The sequence below is a fragment of the Tenrec ecaudatus genome, chromosome 17 (assembly GCF_050624435.1).
Source record: "Tenrec ecaudatus isolate mTenEca1 chromosome 17, mTenEca1.hap1, whole genome shotgun sequence".
Taxonomy (NCBI): domain Eukaryota; kingdom Metazoa; phylum Chordata; class Mammalia; order Afrosoricida; family Tenrecidae; genus Tenrec; species Tenrec ecaudatus.
Genome location: NC_134546.1, coordinates 29,677,462 through 29,699,794, shown reverse-complemented (window position 1 = coordinate 29,699,794; position 22,333 = coordinate 29,677,462). Strand labels below are relative to the sequence as shown.

General features: G+C 41.8%; 1 protein-coding gene and 1 non-coding gene across 2 annotated transcripts in view; one reads left to right on the top strand and one right to left on the bottom strand.

Annotated features, from left to right (window-relative positions):
- RMDN2 (regulator of microtubule dynamics 2) overlaps positions 1-22,333 on the bottom strand; it is an 80,078-nt gene that overhangs the window by 13,042 nt on the left and 44,703 nt on the right. The window contains exons 5-8 of the mRNA XM_075535622.1: positions 20,324-20,384; positions 4,258-4,333; positions 3,277-3,354; positions 1,629-1,727 (exon numbers count right to left, since the gene is read on the bottom strand). Of these exons, the coding sequence (XP_075391737.1) occupies positions 1,629-1,727; positions 3,277-3,354; positions 4,258-4,333; positions 20,324-20,384 (314 nt within the window). The remainder of the gene's footprint in view (positions 1-1,628; positions 1,728-3,276; positions 3,355-4,257; positions 4,334-20,323; positions 20,385-22,333) is intronic.
- On the top strand, positions 15,445-15,583 carry LOC142431237 (small nucleolar RNA SNORA48). The gene has a single exon (XR_012780775.1). It is a non-coding gene; the product is annotated as a small nucleolar RNA SNORA48 (small nucleolar RNA).

Sequence of the window (22,333 nt, the reverse complement as noted above, 5' to 3'; positions counted from 1 at the left end):
ACATGAATTATTGGTCTATACAGATTAAAAGCTTAAGTGACTGGGCACTATGTACATGAACTGCAAGTGTTGGGGACAGGGCGAAACTTTCAATAACACCAACTCACAAATTCAGAACCAGGCCTGGCAGAATAATTCGTGTTGTCCAAAAAAAAAAAGCATTAAAATAGTAAATATATGGTAGACCTGGAACAGTGGTTTTCAACCTTCCTAATGTCGCAACCCTTTAATATAGTTCCTCATGTTGTGGTGAACCCCCCAACGATAAAATTATTTTTGTTGCTACTTCATAACCTTAATGTTGCTACTGTTCTGAATTGGGTGACCCCTGTGAAAGGGTCGTTCAACCCCCAAAGGGGTTGCAACTCACAGGTTGAGAACCACTCTCCGGGAGCATCCATTGGGCAACCTCAAAGTCCAATGACCAATGATTGTAACAGATGTCGTCTTTTGCAAAAAAGCAGACTATAATTTAATTCCTAACATATAAAATTGCTGTACTAATAACAAGGCATTTGCATACCTTGTTATAGCAATTCTTTATTCTTAGACAATAATGAAAATACTGGTTGACCTCATGCACCAAGACTTTACAAAAAACAGTCTCCAACTCGTCTCGAGAACTTGTCAAGTAACTTTTCCTTTTGGGTAAGAGGACACTGACTTGAGTAGGCACCCCGTGGGAGAAAGCTGTGGCATCTGCATCTGTAAGCATTCTCTGTCTTGGACACAGGGTGGGGCAGTTCTACCCAGTCTTTCTGGGTTGCTATGAGTTGGAATCGACTAGGCAGCAGTGCTTTGGATTTGGTTTATATTATGAACTTCCATCCATTTGCTGCTTGTTGCACTCTGGTGGCTTGTGTGTTACTGTAATGTTGGACGTTATGCCAATGATCATTCATATGCCACCATGATGCCCTGTGGCAGACAGCATCCAGTGGAGCTCCAAAACTCACATGGGCTATGAAGAAAGGCTTGGCATCCACTTCTACGAGTTCGTGGTGAGGACTCAATGAATCACAACAAAAGACCGCCATATACACTGCTGGGAAAAGATCCCTGTGGGTGGTAAGCACTCAAAATACACAGTGCAATGCACAATCATGAACTCAAGCATACCAACAGTCATGAAGATGGCACAGAACCAGGGAAGGTCTCATTCTCTTACACATGGGGTCACTGTGTCACTATGAAGTGGACCTGACCCGGTCTCAGACAACAGCAACAACAATCTAGTAAGTTAACCAGGAGCATTTGGCGCCACGTCTACTAACCAGGGTATGGCTTTTATACACACACGCATGCCTTGGAAGGCTGCTCCTAGAGATTGGTAGTGGGGTTGTGAGAGCTAAAACCTTTATTTAGACCACTGGCTTAGTTGTTGGAAAGCAGATTCTGATGTACAGGACATACAGTGTCATAACCAGGTGCTCCTACTGGTTTCCATTTAAGGTATTACTCACATTACAGGAGGCTCACAACAGAACACACCAGGACTAGAATGTAAACTGGGGCTTCCGTCAGAGATGTATGTGGGGAAGAGAAAGACTTGCTGGCAAAAAGGGTGTCAAGGGCTGATGCAGTGGGGTAGCCATTTAGATTTTTAAATAGAGATACACAAAATATACCTTAAGGAAATTGTGCAAAGCTTCTCCAACGGTTGATGTTGGTACTCTTCCAAACAGAGTAATAGCCATTTTTTTCTCAATCCAGTTAAGTTTTGAGACCTGAAAATAAAAAGCAATATAATCCTTAAAAGCTTGGTGATATTTGACTGAATATATATATATATATATATATATATATATATATATATATATATATATATATATATATAAACTGTATGAAAGAACTTCAAAAAGCTTATGTGAAAATGCCATTATCTTTTACTTCCATATTTCTATGAACTTTTGAAGCCCCCTCAAATGTATAGGAGAGCAAGTTGAAAGTATTGGTATTAGAGCTCCACTTCATACAAGCATAGGCTTATTACAAAGAATACGTGTCTGAACATGTGTCTCTGATCAGCGGATGGCTGCAGACAAGTTAGCTCAGCAGTATGTCTATTTCAGTGTTTTTAGGGTATCTTAAAAAAAAGGTCCAATCAAAAGAACGGCTTCCAAAGGGATCTTCTGGGTCAGTTCAATTTAAGGCAGAGGTCAGCTCCGAAAATTACAGTGGCGTTTGCTGTGGATTCTCAAGAGGTGACATGGATAGATTTTCCCAAAGGAAACCATGGGTTTAGCTTTTTCTTTTGAAAAAGATGCCTGTCCTTATCACGTAAAACAAAATTAAAATGCTTGAAAGAGCTGTTTTATATGACTGGAAAAAAGAAATATGAAAATAAACTTCCTTCTGGAGGTACGAAAATTAGAGAATGAATTTAAACACCCTCAGCCTATGTAACTTGGCTGTATATTAAGGTGATTATCCTTGCTCAATTACATACTTTCTCATAGCTAAAGGAATTAAAATTGCCAGAGTCGTGTGGAATTAAACTTGTTTTATTAAACTTAGTAATAATCAAAACATTACTAGTCAGGAACTTTATTGGCTGCAAAGTTATAGCTGAGCTTGCATTGATGGACCCCTGAGGAGCCTTGGTGGTATAGTGGCTATAAGTTGGGTTGCAATCCCCATGGTTGGCAGTTCAAAGCCACCAGCAGCTCCGCAGCAGAAAGACTGGGCCTTCTACTCCTATGAACAGTTAGACTCAGACACCCACAGGGGGTTGCTATGAGTCTGCCTTGATCGCAGCTAGTGCCCCTTTCTAGCAAATCCTTCCTTCCATCTTATTACTTCCTTTGGGATCATTTCTTTCTCTGCACTGGTCCCTCCTTTTGTTAGTTCCTTTACTGGGAGTCTGTAAATTGTCTAGTCTATTTTGATCACATTTTTAGAAGATCATTTAGCTAGATATAAAATTCTGTATTCTTACAACTACTACTCCTGGCACTGGGAAGACAGAACTCCTCAAGGCTTCTGTCGTGTCAGGGAGAGATCAGCTTGCAGTCTCATTTTTGTTACTGCATAGGTTGTGCTTTCCTCTGATTGCTATTAATATTTTGTCTTTGCACTGCACTCTGCATTTTCACGTGGATGTGGCCTAACTAGATATTTAGATTCATGGGATTGATTTTATTTACAGCACAGCTGCTAGAAAACAAGACACACCGAGTGGAGGTAGCCATCCTGGCACAGAAACTCAATATCATTTTAAATGTGTCATATCATCACAGTATGTCCATGTACAGTTGATAAAGGCATTCAACTTACAGTATAGCAGTATCTTCCTTTGAGGTAATACAAATGGGGTTCTTCAGGTAGTAATTGGATTGCTTTATCAAGATGTTCCTGAAAAAAAAATTGTCCAAAGGAAATGACATCTTCTGAGCTTCAGATATGGCTGAGTGTGACTCCACCCAAACCCTGGAGGCTCTCAGTGGGCTTTCCAATGTTGCCTCCTTTCCCCCAAACAATCTCTATCATGTTACAATTAATTCATACAAGTCATTCAATTTTCACAAAAGGACTGCATGCAGCTAGAGCTAGAGCTATGGTTTAATAAGATCATATATAATTTAAAGTCAAAATGTCACTCTAACAATAGGAAACATGCAAGTTAAATGCATCTACCCACAATTAACCTAGTTCGGTAATGCAGAGGTGGATTCCAGCTACCAAGTGACATGCAACAGGGTGTGAGGAAGGAGAGAAGATCAAAGCGGAGAGGAATCCAATTCCCTGGCATTGTCAAGACGCTCACAAGAATTTGGAAAGCAAGGAAGAGCTGTTTGCCTTTCAGATAGTTAGTGACCCTGAGAGGGTATTTCTGAGCTGTTCTAGATAGAGGAAAATTATAAATGATGTGCATGTGGATTGCTTAGTTCATTTTTAATTTTTAGCTTGGCTCCTTCTTTCCCGCACCAAGTAGTAAGCAGAGATTGGTCACTAATGACTCACACTCGTGTTTATCATTCGTGGAGTTGGTGAGTTCATGACCAGAAGACTAAAGATCTAATTCACGATCTTTGAAAATTGATACTCATCTCCTATGGGGCTTCCTTCAGGCTAGAAAAAGTTCATCTCTAATTGTCCAAATGGATTCTTTTTGTCATGGTACAGCTTAAAGACTGAATTTTATGTTTCAATTGTTTAAATTGAAAAGTTGAATCCCTATAGTTTAATGTATTGAATAATTAAGACATGATTATGAAGCATATAGCTGTAATAAGACATTTTAACATCAAAATATACCTTGAAGCGATGGCCATAGTTGACTTTGTTTTGCAAACCCTCAAACTCAGATACATAGCCGCACAAAATTGCAAACCTGGAAAGGACAGACACAGCGGATAGTGTACACCTTTTAACCACACAGTACCGATGACACATGTAAAATTCTCTATAGCAAAGCTTCTTAAAATAAGGCTCAGGACCCTTGTAACTGAACATGGGCGAGGGGGTCTTGAAAAACCTGTCAACAGTAAAAGGTTTCTGAACGGGCAACAACCAAAAATGAACTCAAAGTGAACGGCGTAATGAATCCAAGGTGTTCCTGGCAGCGCTGGACAGCTTCAAATTCTTGTTGAAAGGGGTTGCGAGTGGAAAAAGACTGAGCAGCTCTGGTAAAGCATCCATCAGTCGTTAGCAAAAGTACTTACAGAATATCAATGTCCTAAAAACAGCAAGTATTTGACATCAACCTGAGGCCCGTGTTCTTATCAATAACCAGGGGATACTAATACCTCCTATGCATACCTCTGTTGTGAGGGTAAATGAGCTAAAATGTGTCACGTGAGGAGACCAGTGCCTAGTGCCCAGTGAGTTTCAGAAAAGGTGAGCAGTCACCATCAACAGCAACATCGCACCGATGCTCTGGGCAGAAGGTGAGAACCTAGTCACATGAGCATGAAACTGGAAAATATTCTGTAGCTATTGATTTATAAATCTTAAATGCTATTCAAAGATTCCCAACTTTTTAAAACATTCCCCTCTTTAATAAAAGAGTAAAAATTCATGTTCTATTTTAATATCATTTGAAAATAAAAATCAGTACCATGACTAAACAATGTTAGAGCAATTTTAGAATGTTTTTTTTCTAAAAAAACTCACCGTCTCCCTCACCCCTTCACGAAATTGCTACAATGCTAAAGTGGTGCATCCTAGATTATTTAACTTTTTCCTCTGGGAATGCAAAATTTACATATAATTATTTGACTATAATGTGGGTATAATATTAATTAATTAGCTTATTTACTCTAAAATTGGGAATGTTACTTTTCTCGTGCAAAAGGTCTCTGCCTGTGCAAATGGCTTATGAATAATGCAGCATTTCTTTCTTTTCAATGCAAAATAGCCACTATGTAACTATTCAGAATGTAGGTGTTCATTTTTACTTCCATTATCAAAATAACAGATAAAATGTAATTTTGGATGTTATTTATCTTGATCATTTCTGCGGATAAGCATGACTTCTAAGCACACAAATGAACAGCTTTCTTAATTTAGCAGAAATGCCATTTCTGGACACTCACCAAATTCAAACTCACTGCTATCAAGTCCCTGTTGACTCAGTGACCTTCTAGGGCAGGACAGAACCACCCCATTCTGAGACTGTAACTCTTTTGTGCCAGTTATCAGAGAAGATAAATTGTTCAAGTCTACCCCAATATTCTGGCCTACTTTGTGTTAAGGCCATATCCTCGATAGCTCCCTGCCCCCTTGATAGCTTGCTATGCCAAGCTGCCCTGGAAATTTTCCACCCTAAGTTTGTAGCCTTCACATAACTCTCTACCGCCACCCTGTTCCAGGATGTTACTGTAAATCTCATTCCTAGAGGCTATGTATGTACCTCCAGCCTGGTCCAGGATGTTACTGTAAATCTCATTCCTAGAGGCTATGTATGTACCTCCACCCTGGTCCAGGATGTTACTGTAAATCTCATTCCTAGAGGCTATGTATGTACCTCCACCCTGGTCCAGGATGTCACTGTAAATCTCATTCCTAGAGGCTATGTATGTACCTCCACCCTGGTCCAGGATGTTACTGTAAATCTCATTCCTAGAGGCTATGTATGTACCTCCACCCTGGTCCAGGATGTTACTGTAAATCTCATTCCTAGAGGCTGTGTATATACCGCCACCCTGGTCCAGAATGTTACTGCAGAGACTAATGCTTCCTTCAGCTTCTGCAATCAGCTAGAGTGGAAAAACAGAATGCAGCGGGAGTCTTGCACTCTGCAGCTTGAAAAACGGGATAGGGTTTTTGCCTTTCTATACCCTAACTGCTTGCTATTCGGGGGTGCAGGGGTTGAAGGCATGCTTAAAAACAGTCTCCTAATTTGAATTTACTCTCTCGTGGCATATAACACGATCTCTATAAAAGGGCATCTTGTTTGGTAGAGAAGACTGCCAATGAAAATGGGGACCTTCACCGAGATGGATTGACATGTAGTTGTAATTTTAGGTTCAAATGTAGCGGTAATCATAAAGATGGAACATATCTGGGAATATTTATTTCTGATGTATATATAACGGAATGTCACTGTTTTGGAATGAATTGTGTCTCTCAAAATCCGTGTTGTAAAGCCTCACCTCTATGTGGTTACCATCTTACTTAGGAGTGGGTGTGTATTTGTTATACTAATGAGGTGTGGTCAGTGTAGATCGTTTCTTGAACCAATCTCTTTGGGGAATAAAGAAAGATGTAGGTGGAGATGGGCTAAAACAGAGACTGAGACCCTGGAGATTGCTAAGGAATCAAGAAGTAGAAGCTAACGAGAGGAAACTCCTGCAGAGCCATCAGATGATGAAAGGCGACAAGGACCTTCCCCAGACCTGGAAGACTTATCCTAGAGCTGGTGCGCTGAACTTGGACTTTACAACTGTGAGCAAATAAATTTCTGTCTGTCAAGGTCCCTCGCTGTGATATTTCTGTTTCAGCATCACTTGATACCTAGAACAGCCACCAAGATTGGGAATTGCCTCAATGACAACTAAACAACAACACTAACGATTTCACGCAACTTCCTAAACCAGACCGACTTTCATGTCGGTTTCCACATCCACTGCTAATCCATCCAGCAGTTGAGAACCTCCGAAAATCAGATATTGGGAAAGCCGGCACTGTCTCCCAAGAGTTCCAGATTTTGGAAGCAAGTACAGTGCTCCCTAGACCTCAACCAGCCACATCCGGAAGGTCCTCATTTTTATTATGAGCGCGGTCATTTCCTGACCTGTTCGGATTTCAAACCTTAGGTTAATTACTATTTAAATGAACAGTTAATTTTCAAATAGTTTAGATTAACAGAAAAGTTGCAGATAGTACAGAGATTTCCGTCCCCCTTCCTGTGTTCATTTCCCCTGTTAACATCTAATATTACAATAGGACGTTTACCACAACGGAACTGACTTCACTGCACCAAACCTTCACCCAGCACCGCTGAGGGGATTTCTACCCATAAGAATCCTGTATAGGATTTCTGAGGCTGTAAATATTTACCAGAGATGAAAACCTCATCTCTCTCAAAACAACTAGTAGCCAATGCTTATACAGGATCTTTTTTGGGCTTTTAATTCTTTGGGAAGTCTGTAACTCTTAGACAAGAGGGTTCTTGCGCATCTTTCAGGTTGGTGTGGATAATTCCAATGGACCGGGCGCCAGCTTCAGTGAGCTGACGTCACTTAATCAGGTGGGAAGATGGGTGGAGTAAGTCTAGCAAATGGAAGAAATGTCGTTTGCTGTCCTTAGTAGCGCTGCCACCGGACCCTTGACCAACAGGGTGTGAAAATTATCTAACAATATTGTTATGATCACATAGACGTAAAATTTTGCTGAAGCTGATCAAAGACCAGTGCATCATTAGAGAGCTGCAGAAGCAAGCTGGATTCGGAAGAGGATGTGGAATGGGGGCTGTCATTGTGGATGGATCTCGTCGGAAAGGAAAGAATACCAAAAAGCTATTTAACTTGAGCTTTATTGAGTGTGCAAAGGCATTCAGCAGGGTGGATCATAACAAATGATGAATAACAATGTAGAGAATGGGCACTCCAGAACACTAAGTTGTGCCCTTGGGCTCAAGTCCTGGAACAAGTGTGAGGATGGCGCAGGACCAGGCAGTGTTGTGCAGAAGGTCACTGTGGGTCAAAACTGACTCAAACCTAACGAGAAGAGCAAATGGTGCTTATGTAGAACCTGTACATAGACTAGGAGACAGCGTTCACACAGAACGAAAGGGTTACTGAGTGATTTGCAATCAAGAAAGGTGTGCGCTAGGGTTGTATTCTTTCACCATACTTACTTAATTTGTATGTTGAAGAACAGAGGATCAGAACTGGAGGAAGCATCAATTACAACTCAAGATCTGCAGCTGATACAAACGTGCTTGCTGATGAAGATCAAAGATTACAGTCTCCAACTTAAAGGAAACAAAAAACCTCACAACTGGACCAATGAACATCGTGCTACATGGAGAAAAGATGGAAGCCCTCAGGGATTTCATTCTGGTTAGATTCACAATCAGCTCTCCTGGAAGCAGCAGCCAAATCACGTCTGTGCTGCACTGAGTAAATCTGCTGCGGAGATCTCTTCAGAGGGTTACAGAGCACAGGGGCCACTTGGACGACGAAGGTGGGTCTGACCCAAGTCATGGCATTTAAACATTTTTTCACTAATCATTTTATTGGGGGGCTCATACAAATCTCATGACAATCCATCATTTAATTGTATTAAGCACATCTGTACATATGTTGCCATCAACACTTTCAAAGCATTTTCTTTCTACTTGAGCCCTTGGTGTCAGCTCCCCTTCGGCCCCCTCCCTCTACCACCCACCCTTGTGAATCCTTAATCAAATACACATTGTTGTTGTTATTTCATGTCTTATACTGTCTGCTGTCTCCCTTCACCCACCTTTCTGTTATTTGTCCCCCTGGGGGGTGGTCTATATATCCAACCTTGTGAAATGTTCCCCCTCTCTCCCCTTTCTAACCTCCCTGTCACTACCCACACCCCCCTATGATGTCACTATTCCCAGCACTGTTCTGAGGGCTTTATCTGTTCTGAATTCCATGTGGCCATGGCCTTCTTAACAGCCAAATATGTGGTAACTGGACAATGCATAGGGGAGGCTAGAGACGAATGGATGCATTTGAGTGATGGAGCTTTAGAAGAAGACTGAATGTACCAAGGACTGCAGACGGGACACACCTGTTCTGGAAGAAGTTTAGCCTGATTGCTCCTTGGAAGCCAGGGTGAAAAGACTTCCGCTCTCATACTTTGGACATTTCATTGGAAGGCCAGTCCCTGGAGAAGGACATACTGCTCAGTACAGTAGAGAGTAGGTGAAAAAGATGGATCGACCAACGTGATGGAGCGACAAGCATCAAAACAATTGCGTGCGGAGCAAACACAGGCCGTGCTCCATTCTGTTGTTCACAGGGCCTCTAGGATCCGGAACTGAATGGTAGCAGCTAACAGGAGCAACGACACTGTGAAACAAGTGAACTAACAAAGGACCCAGTCGTTTTCGAACAACTGATTCCAGCTCATAGCAACCCTACCGGACCATGTGGTGTCACCCCACAGGGCTTCCGCGGCTGCACATCTTTCTGGAGGCAGACTGCCATACATCCCTCCCACAGAGTGGCTGCTGGATTCACACCACTTACACCTAGCTGAAATTTCTGTTGTCCACAAGCAATCTGACTCAAGGCCTTGTGTTAATGCAGATGTATGAAACCAATTTCTCTATCGACCCGCAAAAGAAATCCTATTTAGAAAAATGCATGTGAGAGCTAGTTCATAGTATTTGCTCTTTTTATAGATTTACCAAATAACCCAACTACCGTAATTATTTGCTATAGCCTCAAAAGGAATAAATACTATGTTCACTGGTCTATAGTGATAAGATTCATCTTCTCTTTTCTGAAAACAGGGGCTACTTATACACATATCCAGGCTTGTATTTTGTTCTCTGAGTGAACAAAATACATTGTAAGAGAATAAAAAGAGAAAAAACCCCGCATGATTTACTACATGAAGTAGATGTATTTTCCCATGTTCATAATTTATCATGACTCGGACTTCTCGCAATATTATTTTAAATCTTTAAAGCCTGAAAGATTTATTTATCTTCCTATATCTGACAAATGCAAAGGGACCTGATCCCTTTTACACAAAGGATTATCACATCTTTTTTTCCCAATAATTCCATTGATGTGCGAGTGCAAGATTTTTAAAGTATTGTTCACTAAGCAATGTAACAAAGTTTTCTTTAGTAACTTCTCTTGGGAAAGCTAGAGTATCAATCTAAAAAGAAGTCCACAGTCTCCATCTAGCGGCCATTCGAACTGTACAGAGTACAAATTCTGCATTTTCTTGGCATTAAAATGGAATCTATCCTTAATAACTGTTTCAATAACTACAGAACCAACTCTGTGAATTTCCCTGCCACGCTCGTTATTGCACACTGATGCTATTTATACTGGGAGACAGTAGAGGTAGTGTAGCATCATAGCAGACAGACTGAGGAGATCAGAATGCAAGATCTGGGTTCTAGTTTCTGTTTTTCTACTTATTTTGAGGCCCTGTTACTAAACAACACATGCACACTGCTTGTTTTCTCTAGCTATACAATGGAAACAGAAGGCCCGTGATTCATATGCCGTAAGGCAAGCGGATATAATCTGTGACCAGTGGAGAACGAGTCATCTGTGAGGCATGAACTAGCAGGGCCAGGCCTCTTTGCAAATAAACAGCAAACCCACTGGTGTTTCTATTCTCTTCATTTCAGAAGTTTTAATGAGAACATTTTGATCGACAGCCTAGGTCGTCTTAATGTTCCAACAATGAATATGAAAAGTAAGCCTCTAAAGAGAACGTTCCTCGTATATTAATCCTTTATAATTAAAAGTAAAAGCAAATAAATAAGGTAAAATAAAACGCAAACTGCACCAGTTGCTGTTGAGTCCACTGAGTCCCGGGAACGCCAGCGTGCACAGCGAGAGCTGCTCCAGCGGGGTCTCAAGGCCATGAACGTGCAGAAGCAGATTGCTAAGTCTTCCTTTCAAGGTGCTCTAGGTGGACGTGAACTGCCAGCCTTCAGTCCTAAGAGAGGAACCTGTGCCACCAGAAGCTCCTGTCCATCATAGCAGTCACTCTTAAAGATGGTATCTTGTTTTACCATTATCCTAGACCTCTGCTATTTAGTTAGATGAGGACTCTTACATTCAGTAGATGACTATATGAAAGGATACCCTCCAAGAAACAAAATTGCGCTGGGCAGAGCATAGCTTTTGTAGAATGTGTTTTTCCCACTTGGCGAGAACCAAGCAACCAGCTCTGAGTTAGTGCACCTGGTGGCAATGCCTGGGAAGGTTCTCTGTTCCAGGAAAGCAGTTTCTCTGGAACTTCATTTTTTGTGATGGCTGATTTAAGAGAACACTGTGCGGCTGTGAAATTTTGCGTCCTGCTTGGGGAAAATGCCGCAGAAACTGTTGCAATGTTAATCACAGCTTACAAGAACAGTGCTATGGCAAACACTCTAGCATACATGTGATTTTTCTCATTTCAAAAAGGGTGAAATGTTTTTTGATGACATACCTCCTTCTGTTTGGGTCGGCTCATAGTGCCTTTGGAGTTCGTCCCACCAGGTCAGCCTGCTAATCAACATTATGGCAGTGAGTTTGGTTTGGGCTTACCGCCTCATTCTCACATGGTAAGACTCATTCTCATTCTATTTAGAGATTCTGAAAAGATAGGTCAACCATCCTAAACCTAGGATCTGCCCACCTTGTCACATGCAAGCCTCCTAATTACTGGTGAGGACATATGTCACTGGAAGAGGCTGTCCTATAGGTAATACAGTAATGAGAGGGGGGTGGTCTAGGGACATACACACAGTAGGAAGGGGAGGGATTGGGGTTATACATTCCCTATTCCCTAGATCTCCATAGGAACCATTATCAGTAGGGTATAAACCCCACTTACTGGAACCAAATAGATGTCTGCAGGCATCCACTGTCTTTAACAGCAGGGAGTGGGGCCTGACATATAGTCTGGCAACTGATCGCGCTCTGGGAAAGGACAAGAGAGGAAGAGCAACCGAGGAGGAGCTTGGCCTGGGTGTTCTTCTGCTTGCTCATGCGGCAAACCAGCTTCAAACACTTCCCGCATCACAGGATATCATTGCTTGCGCTTCACACATCCATTCCTACAACCAGAAGAGCAGAGGTGCCCCCACACATCGTTCATTCATTAGTACATGTTGTATAGTACATGTTGGCTGGCAGATGCTTAGCCACTCAACTCTTAGCCAAAAGGTTGATGGTTCTAATCCACTCAGATGGTTTCAAACTCACTCAGAAACCTTGAACGACAGGACTGGCATCTGCTTCGGAAAGCGCACAGCCTTGAAAGCCATCAGGTGAACTTGGCTATAGAAACAATAACTAAGACCTTTTGATATCTTATCTACGCAGATGCTAACTGCCGAAAAGCCTTTCTTCTTTCTGGAGTTGTGGGAGAGGTGTTGAGGGCACAGAATAATACAATGCATAGAATTCTCACTGCCATTGAGACAATGCTGCATCACAGGAACCCTGTAAGGCTGCCCCTCGCTATGGGTTTTGGAGGCCATAATAAATCTTGACGGGAGGAAATGGACTCAACAGTCTCCTGAGGAGCAGCTGGTGGTTTCGAACAGCTAACCTTATGGTTAGCAGCCTGGATTGTAACCCACCACACCACGTGGGCTCCTCAGCCTGTGTAATAGGGAAGTTCTTCGATTCATAAAGCACAATAGCCTATTGTCCATGCATGACAATGCTAAGGAAGTCATGCTACGATTCTGCTGGCCTTAGCCCTTCCCACATCTCCAGGATTTAGAAGGTGGAGAATCCATGGGGAGGAGTTAGACAGTGGATTGAGTTTTTGCGGGCAGAACTGTGAGGGTCCTGTGGGTTCCACCCTACACCTTCTCACGGGAGAAGGCGCATTTCATTAAGATGCATCTCATCATAACTAGCAAATGAGAGCAGGTTCCAAAGCAGTGCTCCTGCTTTGGGATGTATCACTTGCAGCTGAAAAGCTATAGACACCAGGATCTCTGCAATCAACTTGTTTTTCGTTTGGGTTTGGGTCCAGAGAAATGGCCAGAGGTGAGTTTGTGACGAGAGCGTGCCCTGCTGCTGGGAGAGTAAATCCACGGCACTGCTTAAGGAAAGGGTCTTGTGGTTCAGAGTCTAAACCAAACCTCAACCCAATGATGCCTACTCCAGTCCAACCCCCAATGACCCGATAGAACTCGCAGAACTACCCCAGAGGGTTTCCAGGAAAGCAGACTGACTCAGCTTTCCCCTGAGGAGCCTCTGGCTGGTGGGTTTTTGCTAGCAGCTGGGTGCTTAGCCCCCGGGATCCTTTGTAAACACACAGGACATTCACCTGGACTCATCTAACTTATTAAGCTCCCTTTGAGCTGTATTATATTTCAAATCACTTTTTTTACCTGCAGAATTTGTGTAAATTCATTGGCTTATCACGTTATTTTAAAAATGATGGAAGCCTGTGTGATCACGTGGTTCCAAAGGGATCAGTTATCAGGCATCAAGGAACAAAAAAATCATATCATTGGGTGCACACCTCCATGATACGATCGCCGAAGATAAACGGGTGCAAATATCTTACCATAGTGAATGAAGGGGGAAGTGTAGAATGGAGACTCAAAGCCCATTTGTTGGCCGCTGGAGATCCCCTTGCAGAGGGGTCTAGGGGAGGAGATGAGTCAGTCAGGGTGCGATGTTGCACCAATGAAGAATAAAGCTCTCCTCCAGTTCCTAAATTCTTCCTCCCCCCCAACTACCATGATCTGAATTCTACCTTGCAAGTCTGGATAGAGCAGAGGATGTACACTGGTGCAGATAGGAGCTGAAGGCACAGGGAATCCAGGGAGGATGATACCTTCAGGACCAGGGGTGTGAGGGGTGATACTTGGAGGGTAGAGGGTGAGTGGGTTGGAAAGAGGGAACCAATTACAAGGATCTACATGTGACCTCCTCCCTGGGGGACAGACAACAGAAAAGGGGTTGAAGGGAGATGTCGGACAGGGCAAGATATGACAAAATAATAATTTATAAATTATCAAGGGCTCATGAGGGAGGGGGGAGGGAGGAGGGAGGGGAAAAAAGAGGACCTGATGCAAAGGGCTTAAGTGTAGAGCAAATGCTTTAAAAATGATGAGGGCAAAGAATGTATTGATGAGCTTTATACAATTGATGTATGTATGGATTGTGATAGGAGTTGTATGAGTCCCTAATAAAATGTTTTAAATAAATAGATAGATAGATAGATGGATAAATGATGGATACACTTTACTCAGAAAATAAAAGATTTTGATGAAAGGTTAATTCCCGAGTGTCACTGCGGAGGAGGCTCATCTTTTGAGGGAGTCTCATTTGTGACAATCTGATATTTCACTAGGTCTTATCTTGACCCCGCCAGGCCAGCTTCCCGAGGATTGGCCTCAGTGTCAGATCACATTCGAAGAAGGAGCTGTTCTGTGACTAATGCTCGGGGCTCGTAGCCCAGGTTCTTCCTTTTGAGGTTTGTCATCATCATTCTGCCCTTGGTTTCATTCCAGCTTCCTTCCCTCCTGGAGCCAGTACAGGCAGACTTTGTTTTATTGTGCGTGACTTTACGTTCACTTTGTAGATACTGCATGTTTTACGTGTTGAAGGCTTGTGACAAGCCCAGTCAAGCAAGTCTGCTGACACTGGACTTCCAGCAGCACATGGCTTTGTGTAACCTTTTGGCTGTTCTCACAATATTTCAGACTTTTCCATAATGGTATGGCACACGTAAATAGACTCTAGTGCAGTGGTTCTCAACCCGTGGGTCGCGACCCCTTGGGGGGGGTGGAGAATGACCCTTTCCCAGAGATCACTCGATTCATAACCATGGCAAAATTACAGTGATGAAGTAGCAACAAAAATAATTTTATGGTTGGTGGGTCACCACAGCATGAGGAACTTTATTAAAGGGTCGCAGCATTAGGAAGGTTGAGAACCACTGCTCTAGTATAATATAGATATAACTTTTACAGGCACTGAGAAACCAGGAAAGCCCATGATATCCACCTTACTGTGGTGATCTGGGCTTGAACTGACAGTACCTCCGAGGTGTGCCCACACTCGAAAGGCAACAGAGTGGCGTGCTAGATTTTTCCTCTGGTTGAGTGCTAGGACAAAAAGAGTTGCAATGAAGAAAATATTTTGCCCACGTACAAGCTGAAGAGCACACTCGTATAACCCGCCCTTTGCTTTAAAGACGTAATATATGGCATTTGTTGATGTATTTCAGGATTCCTGACTCCATATCCCTACTTAATACTTTCACTCTTGGCTTCTCAGACTTATTTCTCGATCTTTGGGGCAAAAATAAAAATGCAAACCCTGGCTATGGGCAGAGACACCTGATTGGTGGTGGTGCTCTTATATCAGCCAGGGACAGAGCCAACTTGTCCTTTGTTCATCCTAGCTTGATGCCTGGATTGTGGCCAGAGCTGTTTCATGCCTAGGGCACATTTAAAAAGTTGTCATATACATGTTGTCAATTTAAGTGTCCTCAAGTTTTTGGAGGAATTTATATTCATCTCGTGAAGGTTAGTCTCAAATCTCTTGTCTACTCACAAGGAGGAGGAAGGCCTTTGTTTTTTAATCCATTTTTGATCTGGTGAGTTGGATACTTAACACAATAAAATTTCCTCCAGTTGCTTCATTTTTTATTCCCTTTTCCCACAAATTTACTATAAAATAAAAGATATTTAAATATCTAAAAAAAATAAAAAATGCAAGTTTTTGTAGCATGTTTCATAAATGCATCCAAGTATTTGGAATTTGTAGTTAAGCAAAACAAGTCAATCATATTGACTGTCTAGAATAACTGAGTGAGAAGCTTGGCGAATGTGCCCCCAACAAGCAATGATGAAACTGGACAAAACTGCCAAAACAACCATGTAAGGACACTGGAAATTGACCAGAGGCATGCAACAAATGAAGAAGTATTTATTCAAGAAAATCTACTGAACTTTGGAACAATACAAACAATAGGAGTCTGATGTTGTTCCCTGATGCTAAGACGCCCATTTCCCAGCTATTAGAACTTCTGCTGCATAAATTCTGTCAGGAACAGGCAGGGCCAGTCGTCTGCTGCTGGAGACAACTAATTGAAGCCAATTCCCTGTCGCTAGAGACACTAGGATCACGGTGGTAATATAATCCAAGAAGACTATCATCAGTGACAGCTGTCGGGGCTTTGATAACAGCATGCTCCTCCCTGGGGGTGACACAACGCGATCTGAATTCATGCTCAGCAGAGACCACAGAGTCCGCTCTCAAACTCACTGCCACGGGGTCAATTGGTGACTCATAAAGACCCGCTGTGGGTTTCCAAGGCTGAAACTGTTTATCGGAGTAGAAAGCACCATCTTTCTCCTGGTTAGCACCTGGTGGATTCGAACTGCAGACCTTTCAGATGGTACTCAGCTGAACGTGTAACCACTAAACCATAAGATCCCCAGTGACTCACTAATCTTGAACTAAATTTAAGGCCTTGAAGGAAGTAAAAGATAGAATAGGCTTGTACATTGCCTGAACTTTGGATGCATTCCCTAAACTACAGAGACCCACAAAGAACAGAAGCCTTCAAAACTCAAAGTGTTTCAGCACAATTTTTGACCATTTATTGTCTGATGGTGATGTTATTCTGACCCAGGCGTGGTCAAAAGAGGTCAGGGTTGAAAAGAAACAAAGTAGAGCAGAGGAAAAAAGAATTACCAATGTCTACAGAGCCATAGAGTGTGGAAGGAAATGGAGGGCATAGACTTAGGCCAGGCAGTCACTAAACAAACACCCTCACCCCCCCCCCCCCACCAAATCTAGTAACACTACTACCCCTTGTGTGGAGTCAGAAACCAGGGTTCCAGTAACATTACCTAAAATGCACAGTTCTCACACAAAAAATTACACAAGCCAATAAAGAGAGAAAGGACGACCCATACATAGGATAAGAAAGAAGAAATGCCCAAAACTATAGAAACAAGGTCTGAGAGGAGCAAGAGGTTGAACTGAGAGAAGAACTTCGACGGAGCTATTTCAGAGTCGGAGAACTAGAGGAGACCATGTTTACAGACTCAGGAGAAACTACAGGACAAGAGCTGCTTAGGCAGAATTCAGAATTAAAAAGTTAGAAAGCGTTTTTTTAACGAAAGAACAAGAAAATTCTGGAGTTGAAAAGTGAAACAAGACATTCACTGGAGGCGCTCTTAGAAGATCGGAGCTTGCAGAAAAAAGAACTTGTAAACGGGAAAATTGGTCAATGGTCCCTCTACAATCTGGCAAGCACGGGGGTGGGAGTTGAAGGGGGGAATGAACAGCGCTGCGGAGAAACATGGGGCTCCATTACACACACCCCGGAGTTGTGGAGGCTCAGTGGGTGTAGCCCTGGGCCGCCAAGCCCATGATCAAACCCACCAGGCCACTCTAGGAGAAAGAGGAGGCCAAGGGATAGTGGTATGTTCTATTTTCTCCATTGAAATTAAACAGAAGTGTCCAATAAGGTAGGAACTCTAGTGGCTTAGTGGTGAGGTGTTGGGCTGCTAACCTCGAGTTCAGCAGTTGGAAAAGTTGGAAACTCGCAGCCTCTCTGCAGGGAAAGATGAGGTTTTTCTCGCTTACAGTCACAGACTCAGAAACCCACAGGGGCAGTTCTAGCCTGCTCTGAAGGCTAACCAGGAGTCAGAATGGGCAGTGATTTCCAGTGGGCATGAGGTGGAGAGGGAGTATCAAATATGAATTCTAAACAAAGCAAAACTTTCCCCTGGTTTCTGTTCTACCACCTACCTCACTGCATAATGAATGAGGTGTTAATGGCCAGCAGGCAGCCAACCAAGGCCAACAAATGATCTCAATCCCCCAAGCAACAGAGGAAAGAGAAGCAAAGATTACAGGAGACAATTGAGCGGTTCTGGGTGCCCCCAAGAGCAGTTGCCTCCTGGATCAGGAGAACTGGATAGTAAACATTTTGAACCAAGATTCTGTAAAAGAATCTCGATCCAGAGAAAGAAAATGCAGAACAGAACTGAGATAGTTTATTGTGCCAACCTGACCGATAAACACATGTGGGGTTAATTGAAGGGCGGAGGGATAAATGGCTCGGTGAGCCTCGCCTTTCGAGTTCTCTGGTCTCTTGCTTTGTGATGGTTGGAACAGGGTGCAGCTGCCTTAGCCAGTTCCCTGCTTCAGAGGGCAAGGCTCACTTCCTGCAAGACATCCCCAAGGAGAAGCTGCATGGACTTACCCCGATGCAGCCCTGGGTGCTGGAACAGTCGTGTGGAGACCCCTGCCAGCACTGAGATGCCTACACACTAACTGATTTGACTTTCTGCAGTCGCCTCATAGTGTATGTTTTGTGAGATGGAGGAGGACTTTGTGGATTGATGTCGGACATATGGGTTAATGTTGGACTTGTAGGCTTGGGCAGCACTGGGTTGGGATGTTTTCTTGATGTGCACTTAACCTTTATATCAAACTCTGTCTTATACATGAGTTTCTGTGGATTTGTTTCTCTAAAGTACCCAAACTAATACAAGAACTTTCAGATTCTCATGGACTCCAGATAACATGAGCCTATATTTAGAAAATCCCTGGGAACCTCCAAAAACAGTACCAGAGCTAGTAAACGTATTTAGCAATGTCTTAGGACTGGAAAAAAAAAAGAAAAAATGAACATATAGTAAAAGCATCTGTATTTCTACATACTAGCAATGAACACATCTAAAACAAAATTAAGAATACAATCATATCAAACAAATATAGCCCCCCAAACCCATGGAATACTTAGGCATATGTGTAACAAAAGAAATGTGAGACTTGAGTTGTTGAATGCCACTAAACATTGTTGTAAACTATTAAGGATTTTAAAAAACAGTGCCAAAATAACCATTTTGATCAGTCTATGTCTAAAATTATATCTAGCAAAGAATATAAAAATAATTTGGAAATTTTAATGACTAAATATTATCAATTTAAACATACTACACACAGAAAATTTTACGAGGGGGGTTTAAAAATTAATAGAAAAATTGAATTATCACCAGCCTGTTTGATCACGAGGTGTCGAAGGGATCAGGTATCAGGCATCAAAGAACAAAAATCCTATCATTGTGAATGAGGGGGAATGCAGATTGGCGACCCAAAGCCCATCTGTAGGCAACTGGACATCCCCTTAAAGAAGGGTTGCAGGGAGACGATGAGCCAGTCAGGTGCAGTGTAGCAACAATGAAACATATAACTTTCCTCTAATTCTTCAATGATTTGCCCCCACATACTCCCATGATCCCAATTCTACCTTACAAATCTGGCTAGACCAGAGGATGTACACTGGTACAGATAGGAACTGGAAACACAGGGATCCAGGACAGATGATCCCTTCAGGACCAGTGGTGAGAATGGCGATACTGGGAGGGTGGAGGGAAGGTGGGGTAGAAAGGGGGAACCAATTACAAGGATGTACACATAACTTCCTCCCTGGGGGGACGGACAACGGAAAAGTAGGTGAAGTTAGACGTTGGACAGTGTAAAATATGACAAAATGATTTATAAATTATCAAGGGTTCAGGACGGAGGGAGGATCAGGGAGGGAGAGAAAAACCTGAGGAGCTGATACCAGGGGCTCAAGTGGAAAGCAAATGTTTTGAGAATGAAGGTGGCAACAAATATACAGATGTGCTTGATACAATGGATGTATGTATGGATTGTGATAAGACTTCTATGAGCCCCCAATAAAATGATTTAAAAAATAAAATTTAAATTCTGCTAAACTCTAAAAAACACAAACAAAAAAAAGAAAATTTGAATTAGAAGGTAATGGATTTCTTTTCCCTATGAACTATTTGAAGACCTTTGGTAGGCAGTTTAGTTTTTATTCTTTCTAGGTACTGTTTAGAGGCATGGCACGTTTTTAGTTTATTTTCAAATAAAATGTTATGGTAAAATATTCTTAATTTAAATTTACCATGTTCAAAACCCCTTACCTTGGTTGATTCATTTCAGAAATTCTCACTGAATGTTTACTCTAAATGAATTAAAAATATGAGTAAAAAATACACGAGAATAAACAGAACAAGAATAGTTATGCCATCTAGGAAAGATTTTAAATAAATGTGTTTGACAGGTGAATTAGGTCAATAATATTTTTTAAAACCTGCCGTAGTTTATGAAGAAGCACATTAAAATGTTCAAACACTGCCTACATTATGAATACTTACCACATATGACAATATCCATTCGTGGGTGCTTTCATAACACCTTTTTCACCCAACGTTTTTCCTGAAAAATAAATATACGTATCCTTAGCACCTGTATGTAAGTTGATAGGGGTGAATTCTTTAATTAGGTAGGTAGTTATTCAAGGAGAATCCCAGGACTGGATGCACAAGCAACGTTTGGACACTCAATAGAACAAATTTTCAACCACACAGGAGACCTACGTGTTCACAAGTTCTCAAAGCAGGACCAGCGATCTGTGTTTCAGTGAGTATAATTCTGATGCACATTCAAATTGAAGACCCTTTGGATTAAGTGATTTAGCCAATCACAAGAAAAAGCATAATAGAGTAATCCATCCGCCAACATTACAGAGGGCCTGCTAATTGGCACATCATCTGAGCTTCTAAACCAAAAACCAAACCAAACTCACTGCTATAGAACTGATTCTAACTCAAAGCAACCCATAGGACTCAGTAACCCTGTGGGTTTCCAAGACTGTGGATCAGCAGTTCTCAATCTGTTGGTCATGACCTCTGTGGGTCGAATGACCCTTTCACATGGGTCACCCGATTCACAACAGTAGCAAAATGACAGTGATGAAGTATCAATGAAAATAATTTTATGGTTGGGGGTCCCCACAACATGAAATGCATTAAAGGGTCATGGCATTAAGAAGGGTGAGAACCACCGCTGTAGATCTTTATAGGAGTAGAAAGCCTCTTCTTTCTTCCATGGAGCAGCTGGTGGTTTCAAACTGGCGAGTTTATACTTAATAGCCCAACACTCATAAGCCACCAGAAACACAATTCTTGACCTCTGACAGTCCAATGGGAAGAAAGGTAATAAACAAACAAATTATAGGCAAAAATAAGCCATGTAAAGAGAGCGCCTGGCAGAGCACCTCTACCTGAAGAGTAGGGGAGTGTTTTCATCATCAACAAGGGACAGGCTCAGTGACCTAAATAACAGCCCACATCATTTTGTTTTGTGTAAGATAATAACGTTGAATAATGCCATAAGTACTTTAGAGAGCAGTTTGTATAATCGCTAGAAAACATCAAAATGGCTATAGCAAAACAGAACTGTTTTTAGAAAATCTCTCTCAAAAGTGGTTATTTTGTCATACTCTGTCACCTTTTTATTCCTTATTCCATTTTTCCCTTGACTAAAATATGCAATGACCTGTAAAATTCTGTCCTCAATAAGTGGTTGAAATAATCTTCATAAATATAGATTAAAAATTTAAACTATATAGCCCTATTCATCTTGGGTGGAAAACTACATAACATAATTCTTTCTTGCATAGATTAAAAAGTGAAACATTTGAGTACTAACCGATGTTCCACTGTGGAATATATTAATGCACTGTCATCAAGTCAATTCTGACTTTCAGCAACCCTATGTAGTGTACCTGAGATGGTAAAACTTTATGGGAGCAGACAGCCTCATTTTAATTCCCGTGGAGTTGCTAGTAGATTTGAACCACTATTTTGGCCAACGGAGTCACTAGGGCTTCTTGGACATATATTAAAGGAGTTAGTAACTTTTAGATGCATAAGTACTCATTAATGTACAAACATTAAAACTAAACCAACATTTCGGCTAGCTAGAATGAAGACTGGCAAACTAATTACACAGTTGAAGTTTGAAAGAAAGCGGATTCTCTTCCAGAATCATATTTTGTAACCTATCTGAATCATTCATAACCATCATTTAAGTATGAGAACTATAGTAATGCTCTTTTTAAACTTAAGAGTCATATTTTACTTGGGCTGCAAATTATGATCAGTCAAGATGTGTTGCGTAGTGGTACGCCCCACCTTGAGTTTCATGAAAGAATTCCACTCTCCAGTGATGAAGTCTTCTCTAGCATATCAAATGTCAATCATGTGCTGTACTGGATTTAACATGGCTTTTCAGGCCATAGTCTCTGTAACCTGTACAAAACAACTTTGTCCTGATGTGGCTTGGTAAGGGAGGGTGGGAAAGATACAAATAGTATTATATGA